Source organism: Stegostoma tigrinum, chromosome 2 (assembly GCF_030684315.1).
Source record: "Stegostoma tigrinum isolate sSteTig4 chromosome 2, sSteTig4.hap1, whole genome shotgun sequence".
Lineage (NCBI taxonomy): Eukaryota > Metazoa > Chordata > Chondrichthyes > Orectolobiformes > Stegostomatidae > Stegostoma > Stegostoma tigrinum.
The window spans coordinates 103,301,637-103,314,979 of NC_081355.1; the positions used below are offsets into that span (position 1 = coordinate 103,301,637).

Here is a 13,343-nt window from a genome sequence, read left to right on the forward strand (position 1 = left end):
TATGAAGCGGGTCTACTATCAATCAAGTAGATACAAGAGTGATTCAACTGGAATGTGACCAGGAACACACTTTTTAGTGCTTCCAGTAGGAAAATGGATTTTAGTTTTACATGATCAAAAGTGCTATATGACAAGACCAACAATAATAATGTAGCCCATTCTTAAGGATCAACACAATAAAGATATTAGCAAAGATCAGATTTGAGGATCATTTTGTTTTATCCACCCTGTAAACAGGACCAGTTACTTCACTTCAGATGCTGCTGGACTACTACTTCTAAACTGTAAATCTGTGCACTCTTTTCTCCTGAAAGAGAAAGGCAAAACAAGTTAGTGAATTTAAAATGTTTTGACATTGCCTTTCTGCAATTACTTAAATACAACTAATATTAGACTAACTCAAGACATTACCAGTGTTTTAAAAATAACTCAGACTTGCATTTGTAATAATTACCAGTAGAGATTAGTTCAGTAGCTTGTATGATGACTCAAGAGGTATAATATTTCATTGCTTTTAACACTGCAATGTCTAGTACAAAGGCAAATCATGAAGATGTATTTACATTGTGTTAGTTTAGTGAAGCATCACAGGAACATTACAAAACAAAAAATAACACCAAAACAAATAAGGAACTATTAGATCAGATGACAAAATTGCTATTCTGACATTAGTTTTAAGGCATGTATCAAGCAGGAAATCAAGGTGGAGGAACAGGGAAGAATTCCAGAGCTGTGGCAACCAAAGGCATGACTGCAGTAGTGTAATTAGATCGAAGATGGCCAAAAATACAAAAAAGATAGATCACTGTGGGCATCTCTGAAGATCATGTGACTGCACAATGCAGGGAGGGGGTGATGCCAAGGATCTCAAAATAAAGATCAGATATTTTAAGATCAAAACATTGTTTCACCAGGGCTAAAAAGATCAGTGAGCATGGATGCTGACTGAATGGATTTGGTGTGTTTAGACATGAGCAGAAGTTGGGATGACATCAAGCTTACAAATGGTAGACTTGGGAGGCCAGTCAGGACAGGATTGAGGCCTCTAGATTTAACAATTCAAAAGAAATGAATTGAGGGCTTTCAGAGATGAGAGTTGAGAATGTAGTGCTGGATTATATAGTCAGTGGATTAATAAAATTTAAAAACATTGAAAGGTGATATGGCGTCAACATCTGATGTTTCTGCTTAAATCTGGAAAGAAAAAATTGGACATTTTTCCAAGATACAGATACAATGTTGTATACAGGATATTTATTTCTTGACCAAAACTGATTCCAAGAGTTGCATTTGAGTCACCCCTTTACATTCTATTTTTGACAATAGTGACATGCAATTTTGTATTGTCATCTATTAAAATGCAGTTACGGGTTTTGACCATTGAGCACTTCTGTGGTACAAGTACAAACAGCGTCTGAACTATCTGTCAAATTGAGTCACCAACAATTTTTTGTTTACTTTGGGCATGGCGTATAAAGAAGCAGCTCACATGTTCAGACTGCCCCAAGTTGGTGTCAGATTACCAAAATGAGCTCAGTCTCCAAAGGACTTCGAGCGTGCTGTGCAGCTAAGAAGGAAGATGCTGGAGACATTTTTCATTTTATCTTTCTCAGGTGACAAGTTTTCTAATTTTGTTACAATTTAATCTTGGCATTGATCTGGCTCCCGATCCAGCTTCCAGCTCTGTTCCTTTGGCTGCTATTTGGTCTTTGATCTCTAAATACTTAACAGTTGCTCTTCCCCTGCACTGCACAAATCTAATTAATTTGGATATTTAGCACACATACATTTTTCTTCATGGCCAACATACGCCTTTAGTCCCACCTGAACCTTTCAGCAACCTTGCAGCTCAGCTTTCGTGCTCATTCTGGAGTTTCTTACAGTTGCTGTCTATATGCTCGCTTCTCCTGCTGACCCCTATCCTCTGTGAACCTCAGAAACTCTGCAATACATATACCCACAAGCTAACTTTAATGGCTGTTAGCTGCTGACAATTAGGATTGCATTGAACAAGCACCATTTATAAAATGCCTTTAAAATGGAAAATTATACAAGGATGTCTCAGAAGTAGCAGGTATTCAAAATAAGCATGGAGACATAGACATAGAACATTACAGCACAGTACAGGCCCTTCGGCCCTTGATGTTCTGCTGACCTGTCATACCGATCTCAAGCCCATCTAACCTACACTATTCCATGTACGTCCATATGCTTGTCCAACAACGACTTAAATGTACCTAAAGTTGGCGAATCTACTACCGTTGCAGGCAAAGCGTTCCACTCCCTTACTACTCTGAGTAAAAAAACTACCTCTGATATCTGTCCTATATCTTTCACCCCTCAACTTAAAGCTATGGCCCCTCGTACTCACCGTCACCATCCTAGGAAAAAGGCTCTCCCTCTGCACCCTATCTAACCCTCTGATTATTTTATATGTTTCAATTAAGTCACCTCTCAACCTTCTTCTCTCTAATGAAAACAGCCTCAAGTCCCTCAACCTTTCCTCGTAAGGCCTTCCCTCCATACCAGGCAACATCCTAGTAAATCTCCTCTGCACCCTTTCCAAAGCTTCCACATCCTTCTTTTTCTTGGTTTTTTTTAAAATTCTTTTTCTTTTTTCCCCCCAAAATCTCCGATTTTACACCAGCCCGCCTCAGTGATCAAGATATTAGCTGGTCTCAGATCCAAGTGTGCAATGTGATGCAAGTGTAGGAAACTCAGCCCACTCACAATGTCATGAGAAAATGTTAAACAGCCCCTCATTTCCAGCGGCTCTGTACAGTTGTAAATCCTGTGATCTAGGCTGGTTCGTCCTGCATACTCCATGATGATGGTACCCACACTATCCTCAGCGTCTGGATCTGCGGGAACAGAGGTAGTGGCTGCTACAACCCTCACAATGTTCTCATGGACCAGGTGAGCGACGTTCAGCTCTGCCCAGAAACTCTGCCTAGCAGCCAGCTTGTTCTTTACACACTTTGTCACTTTCTTTATTGTAACAGTTTGATCATAATAAGTCCCTTTATAAACCCACCCGAAACCACCTGAACCCAAAAGATCAAGTAACTTAGTTCATCCCAAATTACCGTGCACCAAGCACAGGGACCAAGGTGGAGAAATTAGGAAATGTGACCAGAAACTTAATGATAATCAGGATTTCAAGGAGGGCCTTAAAAGGTGTAAAGTACAGTGAGTAAGAATAGGGCTTATACTGCTGAGGAAACAGCACCAACTGGGTGGGGGACGGTTGACAAGAGATGACAGAATAATGTTAGACCAGAATTTAACAGAGTTCAGCGGGATTCAGACATAGGGCAGAAGAGGGGTAAAACAGGCAATATCGGAGGTGGGAATAGGTAGTCTTTCTGATGGAAGAATATATGGGACCACAAGCTAACAGTTTGGTCTAACCAGAGAATACAGCATAGAAGGGTAGAAAAACAGGATAGGGCATGATAGATCTTGAGGGGATTCTGAGTGATGTTACAAGTTAGGAAGAAAAGCCATTGCTGAAATTTTGTGGCTATGCTTGGATATGCAAGAGTAAAGCAAAGTAAATTCAATGCATTTAGATAACAGGAGCCAAGCAGTGGTGAAGGATGGTGTGGTCAAGACTGCTGAGGTTGAACCTAGTGGCAGAGGGGATGCCATTGTCAAATGTGTAGGACTGTTTTGGTGTTGTAATGGGGACTGTAACCTGAGAAAATTCAAAACAGGGTTGTAAGTAAACAGAGTCTAGGAAGTGGTGGCGATAAATCCTAGGACATTGGAGTAGAAAGAAACTTACCTAAGAATTCAGAATGATTTAAAATGTTATTTAGGAAGGAAGACATGGAGATTCTGTGGCCGCAAACAAGAATCCAGGATGGTGTTCAGTCACTTGGAGCTAGGAAGAACTGCATGAAGGATGTAAACCTGAAACGTCAACTTTCCTCCTCCTCTGATGCTGCCTGATCTATGTTTCTACAACTCCACACTGTATTGATCCAGAATGGTGTGTTGCCTCCTGGGTGCAAGGGTCCAGACATCTCGGAGCAGCTGCAGAACATTCTCAAGGGGGAGGATGAACAGCCAGAAGTCATTGTGCACGTTGGCACAAATGGCATAGGTAAGATACAGGGATGAGGTCCTGCAGACTGATTATAGAGAACTAGAAATAAAGTTAAAAACCAGCACCTCAACAGTGGAGATAGATACAGTAATCAGAAATAGCTAGTTGAAGCGACAGGTCAGGCTTGAACACAACAGGGGAGCAAGGAATGCCTACTGGATTAAATTGTATCTATTTCAGGTAAGATGGTTGACAAACTCAGGGTGTGTATAGGTATTTGGGGCTAGGATATTATAGCTATTACAAAAACATGGCTAAGGGAGAAACAGGGTGGGCAGCTTAATGTGCTGGGGTACAGCTGCTTTAGATGGAACAGAAGTGGAGGTAAGAGGGGAGGGGGGAGTTGCATTTTTGATTAGGTGGAGCTAAGAAATAAGAAGGGGATGGTGATGCTATTGGGGTTGTACTAGAAGTCCCTAAATAGTTAACAGGAATTAATAGAACAAATATGCAGGGAGTCTGGGGAGACTGTGCAGGAGCAACAGAGTTGTCATAGTAGGCAATTTTAATTTTCCTAATATAGACTGGGTTTGTCATAGTGGTAAGGGCTTAGATGGGGTGGAATTCGTTAAGAGTATACATACTGCAATATACAAGCAGTGTATAAAGGGTCCTACTCAGGAAGGGGCAAAATCTGACCTACTCTTGGGAAATAGGACAGGTGACTGAGGAGACAGCGGGAGAGCACTTTGGGACCAGTGACGGTAGTTCTATTAATTTTAAAATAGTTATGGAAAGGGACAAAACTGGTTCACAGTTTAAGTTCTAAATTGGGGCGAGGTGAATTTTGATCGAATTAGAAAGGACCTTGCAGGGTTTGAGTGGAGTGGTTTGTTTGCAGTCAAAGGGACCTCTGGCAAGTGGGAGGCCTTTACAAATGTGATAGGCAGACTTCAAGTTCTATATGTTCCTGTGAGGGTGAAGGGCAAGGTTGGCAGGAATAGGGAACCCTGAATGACTAGAGATATTGAGGGTTGGACCAGAAATAAAGCCATGACCCGTCCTTAGGTACAGGTGGCTAGAATCAAGGGAATCCCTGGAGGCATATAGGAGATGCAAGAGTTTACTGAAGGAGGAAATCAAGAGGGCAAAAAGGGGGCACAAGACAGTTTGAGCCGAAAAAATTAGGGTAAATCTGAAGAGATTTTTTAAGTATACTGAAGGAAAAAGAATAACGAGAGACAGAATAAGACCCAAGGACAAAAGTCAACATATATGCTGTGTGGTTCGCTTGCCAACTGGTTCGTTAGTTCATAGACATGCGATTATGCTGCTGGGTAACATAGTCAGTGCAGCCTCCGATGAAGGACTGTTTTCCCCACCTGGTCTTTAAACTCTGGGGTTGATTGGAATTGGGTACCTCATTTCCAGTTTTACTTCACAGTCGTGTACACATAGGGTCTAGGTCTATGTGTTGATTGACGGCCTTCTTGGTGGAGAATGAAGCCTCTAGAAATTCACATGCTTGTCTCGGTTTGGCCTGTCCTAGGATCTTTATGTTATCCCAATCGAACTGGTGATTCTACTTATCCATGTGAATGGGGACGAGTCAGTACTGGTCATGTCTTTTTGCTGCTAGTTTGTGTTCATGTTTTCTTGTGGCCAGTTTCCTTCCTGTCCAATGTAATACTTGTCACAACAAGATTCCATGCAAAGACTGCAATAAACATCGTCAGCGCAGCCTCCAATGAAGCAGAATGGAGAACCACCAGTTCAACTGGTATATATACAAGATATATCAAGTTTACAGATGTTACAAAATAGGCAGTATTGTAGACAGGTTATCAGACATTGCAGCCGGATCTTGATCAGCTGTGGAAGTGGGTCAAAAAAATGGCAGAGTTTAATACAGGTAAGTGTGACATGTTGCATTTTGGAAAGTCAAATCAAGGTAGGAGTTTCATGATGAATGGTAGTGTCTTAAGGAAAGTAGTAGAAGAGGGACCTTGGAGTTCAGGTGCATGGCTTTCTGAAAGTGGAGTCACAGGTAGACAGGGCGGTGAAGGCAAAGTCACAGGGATCATGGGGGATTTCAATATACAGGTGGACTGGAAAAATCATGTTGGTAGTGGATTGCAATATAAGGAGGTTTGTGGAATGTCTATGAGATGGCCTTCTGGAGCAGCTCATGGTGAAGCCCACAAGGGAACAAGCAATACTGGATTTAGTGTTATGCAATGAAGCAGACTTGATGAGGGAGCTTAAGGTAAAAGAAATGGAGGCAGTGACCATAACATGATAGAATTTACTCTGAAATTTGAGAGGGAGAAGACAGAACCAGAGGTAACAGTATTGCAGCTGAATAAAGGCGACTACAGAAGTATGAGGAAGGAGCAAGGCAGAACTGACTGGAAGAGGAGACTAGCAGGAAAGACAGTGGAATGGCAGTGGCAGGAGTTTCTGGGAGTAATTTAGGAGACGCAGCAAAAATTCATCCCCTGTTAAAAGAAGCATGGTACAGGGAGGATGAGGCAACCATGGCTGACTAAAGAAGTCAGGGATAGCATAAAAGCAAAGGAGAAAGCATATAATGTGGGGAAGGGCAGCGGGAAACCAGAGGACTGGGAAGCTTACAAAGGCCAAGAGAGGGCAACAAGAAATAAGGAGGGAGAAGATTAAATATGAGGGTAAGCTAGCCAGTAATGAAAAGGAAGACTAAGTTTTTTTTCTTTCAGATATATCAAGGACTAAATAGAGGCAAAAAAGTAGACACTGGACCACTGAAAAATGATGCTGGAGAGATAGTAGAGGGAACAAGGAAATGGCTGAGGAACTGAATAATTACTTTGCATCAGTCTTCATGGTGGGAGACATGAGTAATATCCCAAAAATTCAAAAAAGAGTCCAGGGGCAGAGCTGAGTATGGAGGCCATCACCAAAGAAAAGGTGCTCGTAAAACTGATTGGCCTGAAAGTGGATATATCACCTGGACCAGATGGACTACACCCCAGAGTTCTAAAGGAGATAGCTGAAGACATAGTGATGATCTTTCCAGAATTGCTAGAGTTAGGGAGGGTCCCAGAGGACTGGAAAATCGATAACGTGGCACCTCTGTTTAAAAAGAGAGTAAAGCAAAAGATGAAAAATTAAGGACCGATTAGCTTAACTTCAGTTGTGGGTAAGATTTGAGTCCATTGTAAAGGATGAGATTTCTGAATATTTTGAAGTACATGGTGAAATAGGGCAAAGTCAGCATGGTTTCATTAAGCAGAGGTCATGCTTGACAAATCGCTAGAATTCTTTGAGGAAGTAACAAGCAGGATAGACCAAGGTGGGCCAATGGATGTTATTTACATGGACTTCAAGAAGGTCTTTGATAAGGTGCTGCACAGGAGGCTACCAAGTAAGATAAGGGCCCATGGTGTTAGATAAAGGTGCTAGCATGGGTGTAAAATTGGCTGTCTGGAAGAAAGTAGAGAATGGGGATAAAAGGGTCTTTCTTCGGGATGGCAGCCAGTGACAAGTGGTGTTCTGTAAAGGTCAGTGTTCGGACCACAACTCTTCACGTTATACATTAATGATCTAGATGAAGGAACTGTGAGCATTCTGGCTAGGTTTGCAGATGATACAAAAATAGGTGGAGGGACAGGTAGTACTGAGCAGGTGGGGAGGCTGCAGAAGGATTTGGACAGGTTAGGAGAGTGAGCAAAGCAGATGGAATACAATGTGGGGAAGTGTGAGGTCATGCACTTTGGTAAGAATAAAAGCATGGATTAGTTTCCAAATGGGAAAAAAATTCAGAAGAAGTCTGAAGTGCAAAGAGACTTTGGAATTCCAGTCCAGGATTCTCTCAAGTTAAACTTTCAGGTTGAGTCAGTAGTCAGGAAGGCAAATGCAATGTTGGCATTTATTTTAGATAATAAAGTGTGAAGCTGGATGAACACAGCAGGCCAAGCAGCATCTCAGGAGCACAAAAGCCGACGTTTCGGGCCTAGACCCTTCATCAGAGAGGGGGACGGGGTGAGGGTTCTGGAATAAATAGGGAGAGGGGGGTGGCGGACCGAAGATGGTTTGAAATGGTTTGCGACTGGGAGATGCAGTTGTTTATTGCGAACCGAGCGGAGGTGTTCTGCAAAGCAGTCCCCAAGCCTCCGCATGGTTTCCCCAATGTAGAAGAAGCCACACCGGGTACAATGGATACAGTATACCACATTGGCAGATGTGCAGGTGAACCTCTGCTTAATATGGAAAGTCATCTTGGGGCCTGGGATAGGGGTGAGGGAGGTGGTGTGTGGGCAAGTGTAGCACTTCCTGCAGTTGCAGGGGAAGGTGCCGGGTGTGGTGGGGTCAGAGGGCAGTGTGGAGCGAACAAGGGAGTCATGGAGAGAGTGGTCTCTCCGGAAAGCAGACAAGGGTGGGGATGGAAAAATGTCTTGGGTGGTGGGGTTGGATTGTAGATGGCGGAAGTGTCGGAGGATGATGCGTTGTATCCGGAGGTTCGTGGGGTGGTGTGTAAGAACGAGGGGGATCCTCTGTGGGCGATTGTGGCGGGGACGGGGTGTGAGGGATGTGTTGTGGGAAATGCGGGAGACGCGGTCAAGGGCGTTCTCGACCACTGTGGGGGGCAAGTTGCGGTCCTTGAAGAATTTGGACATCTGGGATGTGCGGGAGTGGAATGCCTCATCCTGGGAGCAGATGCGGTGGAGGAATTGGGAATAGGGGATGGAATTTTTGCAGGAGGGTGGGCGGGAGAAGGTGTATTCTAGGTAGCTGTGGGAGTCGGTGGGCTTGAAACGGACATCAGTTACAAGCTGGTTGCATGAGATGGAGACTGAGAGGTCCAGGAAGGTGAGGGATGTGTTGGAGATGGCCCAGGTGAACTTGAGGTTGGGGTGGAAGGTGTTGGTGAAGTGGATGAACTGTTCGAGCTCCTCTGGGGAGCAAGAGGCGGCGCCGATACAGTCAATGTAACGGAGGAAGAGTGGGGTTTGGGGCCTGTGTAGGTGCGAAGAGGGATTGTTCCACGTAACCTACAAAGAGGCAGGCATAGCTGGGGCCCATGGCCACCCCCTTTGTCTGTAGGAAGTGGGAGGAATCGAAAGAGAAGTTGTTGAGGGTGAGGACGAGTTCGGCTAGGCAGATAAGGGTGTCGGTGGAGGGGGACTGGTCGGGCCTGCGGGACAGGAAGAAGCGGAGGGCTTTGAGGCCATCTGCATGCGGAATACAGGTGTATAGGGACTGGACTCCCTGGTGAAAATGAGGTGTTGGGGGGCCAGGGAATTGGAAGTTCTGGAGGAGGTGGAGGGAGTAGGTGGTGTCACGGACGTAGGTCGGGAGTTCCTGGACCAAAGGGGAGAAAATGGAGTCCAGATATGTGGAGATGAGTTCGGTGGGGCAGGTACAGGCTGAGACAATGGGTCGAACAGGGCAGGCAAGTTTGTGGATTTTGGGAAGGTGACAGAAGCGGGCCGTGAGGGGTTGGGAATAATAAGGTTGAAGGCTGTGGGTGGGAGGTCCCCTTAGGTGATGAGGTCATAAATGGTGTTGGAGATGATGGTTTGGTGCTCGGTTGGCATTTATTTTGCCAGGACTTGAATATAAAAGCAGGGATGTACTACTGAGGCTTTATAAGACACTGGTCAGGCCACATCTGGAGTATTATGTGCAGTTTTGTGCCCCATATCTCAGGAAGGATGTACAACTGGCCCTGGAGTGGGTTCAGAGGAGGTTCACGAGAATAGTCCCAAGAATGAAAAGCTTAACAAATGAGGAACGATTGTGGACACTGGGACTATACTCATTGGAAGGATGAGGGGGGATCTAATTGAAACTTACAGAATACTGAACGGCCTGGGCAGAGTGGATGTTGGGAAGATGCTTCTACTGGTAGGAGAGACTAGGACCCGAGGGCACAGACTTAGAGTAAAGGTAAGACCTTTTAGAATGGAGATAGGGAGAAAGTTCTTTTGCCAGAGAGCAGCGAATCTATGGAATTCACTGCCACAGAAGGCTGTGGAGGCCAGGTCATTGAGCACATTTAAGACTGATACAGATAGGTTCTTGTTTATCAAGGGGATCAAGGGTTATGGGAGGAAATGGGAGAATGGGGTTGAGGAACTTGTCAGCCATGACTGAATGGTGGAGTAGACTCAATGGGCCGAATGGCCTAATTTCTGCTCCTGTGTCTTATAAAGGAGGATTTTGATACACTGGCCTACAATTAGGGTACTGAGTATAGAAGTTGCAAAGTTACACTGCAGTTTGTACAAGATGTTGGTGAGGTCGCACTTGGAATATTGTGTTCAGTTTTGATCACCTTGCAATAGGAAGGATGCTATTAAACTGGAAAGAGTGCAGAAGAAATTCACAAGGATATTGCCAGGGCTCAAAGGACTGAGTTACAGGGAGTGGTTGGACAAGCCAGCAGATTTTTCTTTAGTACAGGATGACAAACAGTGCTGCAAAATCTTCTACTATGAAGGCAAATCTGAAAGATCTAGCTAAATAGACAGAGTTGCTGATAGCACTGGTATTCAAACATGTCCACCTAGCTCCATTTTTAGCAGTTCACCCCACGCTGAGGGTACCGATTCCAATGTCTCCCAGTAACATCTTCATTCTTGTTTGCACCTGTGCACTAAAGGTCTTTTAAGGTATCATTTAACAACATGGTGTGGCCATAATGAACTTAGCCAGTTCCCTTGCACTTTTTAAAATTAGGTAATAAACTTGTTTGCTAGACTAATGGGTTTAATTCTAAAACCATGTATTTCCAGATCACAACCTACACCATCCTGAGGAAACTCATCAGAGGCAGGAACACCAGCTGGCACTGCTATTTTAGTAACTACCCAACTCCATTCCTATACCCAATCAGAAGACAGGAAAAGACAGGCTGGTTCAACTGACCTCAATTGTTGGTAAGAGAATCCATGATTAAAGGTGAGGTCGCAGAGTACTTGGAAGTGTAATGGAAAATAAGGTTGAGTCAGCCCTGTGTCGTCAAGGGAGGTCATGCTTGACAAATCTGTTAGAATTTGAGGAGGCAACGTGCAGGTTAGACAAAGGAGAACCAATGGATTTGATCTATTCAGATTTCCAGAAGGCTTCTGACAAGGCGCCACATAGGACGCTGCTAAATAAGTGGACAGGGGGTTGGGGTAAGGTACTGCAAGGATAGAGGATTGGTTGACTGGCAGAAGGCAGTAAATGGGGATAATGGGATTTTTTCAGGATGGCAACTGGTGACTATTGGAGTTCTGCAGGCGTCAGTGTTGAGACACTACATTAAGAGTCTGGATGATGTGTTACCTCCCTGGTGCTAAGTTCTGAATGTCCTGCAAATGCTCCAAGAGGGGGAGGATGTAGTGCCAATGGTCATGGTACATGTTGGTACTAACAACATAGGTTTTCTAAAAAAAGTATAAGATCCTAAAAGCAGAATATAGTGAACTAGGAAGAAAGCCGAAATGTAGGGCCTCAAGGGTAGTTATCTCAGGATTACTGACTAGTCACAAGCTCGTCAGAGTAGAAACAGTAGGATATATAGGATGAACCTGTGGCTGAAAGATATTGTGAGGGGAGGGTTTCAGCTCTGTGGAACATTGGGTCTGATTCAGGGTGGGGGGCACGAAATGGGATCTGTACAACTGAAGGTTACACCTGGGCAGGACCGGGACTGATGTCCTTGGCAGGGTACTTGGTAGACTGCTTGGGAAAGGTTTCAATTAGTGTGACAGTAGATACTGAAAGTGAGGGAGAGATGGAAATCAAGGCAAACATGACTAAGAACAAGGAAAGGAACGGAAATGCTGCTGAAAAGAGCAAGGGAGATAGTCTGACATGCATGTGTTTCAACGTGAAAAGTATTAATAGGCAAGGTACAAAAACTTAAGAGCCTTGGTTAGTACTTGGAACTACGACATATTGAGATCTGGTTGAAACAGGTGCAGGGCTGGGAGCTGAATGTCCCTGGCTTTAGATGTTTCAGGTGTGAAAGAAGGGATGTAAAAGATGTGGAGGGAGTTGCATTACTAGTAAACGAGTATCTCACAGCTGACGGAGGTTACATCAGAGGCCTCGTGCAGTGAGACAATATGGGTAGAAGTCAGGAATGGGATGGTGAAATCGCAATGTTGGGTGTATGTTATAGGCTTCCCAAAAGCCAGCAAGAGATGGAGGATAGAATATATAGGCCGATTTTGGAAAGATGTAAGAACAGCAGGATTGTTATGATGGGTGATTTTTACTTCCCCTACATTGATTAGATTAGATTAAATTAGATTCCCTACAGTGTGGAAACAGGCCCTTCGGCCCAACAAGTCCACACTGCCATTTGAAGCATCCCACCCAGACCCATCCCCCTATAACCCACCCACCCCTGAACACTACGGGCAATTTAGCATGGCCAATCCACCTAGCCTGCACATCTCTGGACTGTGGGAGGAAACTGGAGCACCTGGAGGAAACCCACACAGACATGGGGAGAATATGCAAACTCCACACAGGCAGTCACCTGAGGCTGGAATCGAACCCGGGTCCCTGGACTTATTTTATGCTCAGGACTTGGATGGGGCAGAATTTGTAAAGAAGCTTCAGGAGGGTTTCTTGACAAAGTATGTAAATAGTCCAACCAGGGAGGGGTTTATAATAGATCTGATTTTGGGAAATGAGCCCAGCTGGGTGAGTGAAGTTTCAGTTGGGGAGCATTTCAGGAGTAGTGACGATAATACCTTGTGTTTAAGATACTCATAGATTAGGATAACAGCAGTTCTCGGGTGAAGATGTTAAATTGGGGAAGACAAACTACAAGAATATTAGGCAGGAACTGAAGAATGTTGATTGAAGGCTGCTTTTTAAGGGTAAATCCACATTGGGCATGTGGGAACTTTTCAAACAGTAGCTGATAGGAGTTCACGCACACAGTAGGTTCCTGTGAGAATAAAGGATTGGTATGGCAAGTTACATGAACCTTTCATATATCCATAAAAAGCAAGACGTTAGCCAGGGATGGTCCATTCAAAGGCTAAGGAGGGAATCTGTGTGGAGCCAGAAGTTGTAGGTGAAGTCCTAAATGAATGCAGTGAGTCGGTATTCACCAAAGGAATTGGTGGAGGATAATCTCAGGGAAGGGAATGTTGAATTTCTAAGCCAAGTTGCTTTTAAAAAGGAAGAGGTGTTCAGCATCTTAAAAAGTAAGAAGATAGATAAGTCCCCGAGTCCTGACAGGATCTAACCCAGAATACTGAGGAAGGCAAGAAAACAAGTTGTTGGAGCATTGATAAAGGGCAGT

General features: G+C 44.2%; 1 protein-coding gene across 1 annotated transcript in view; it reads right to left on the reverse strand.

Annotated features, from left to right (window-relative positions):
* Window positions 1-232: 232 nt before the first annotated feature.
* Window positions 233-13,343, reverse strand: part of dazl (deleted in azoospermia-like) — a 163,521-nt gene continuing 150,410 nt past the window's right edge. Inside the window, exon 10 of the mRNA XM_059641861.1 lies at window positions 233-307. Within this exon, the coding sequence (XP_059497844.1) occupies window positions 278-307 (30 nt within the window). The 3' untranslated portion in view covers window positions 233-277. The remainder of the gene's footprint in view (window positions 308-13,343) is intronic.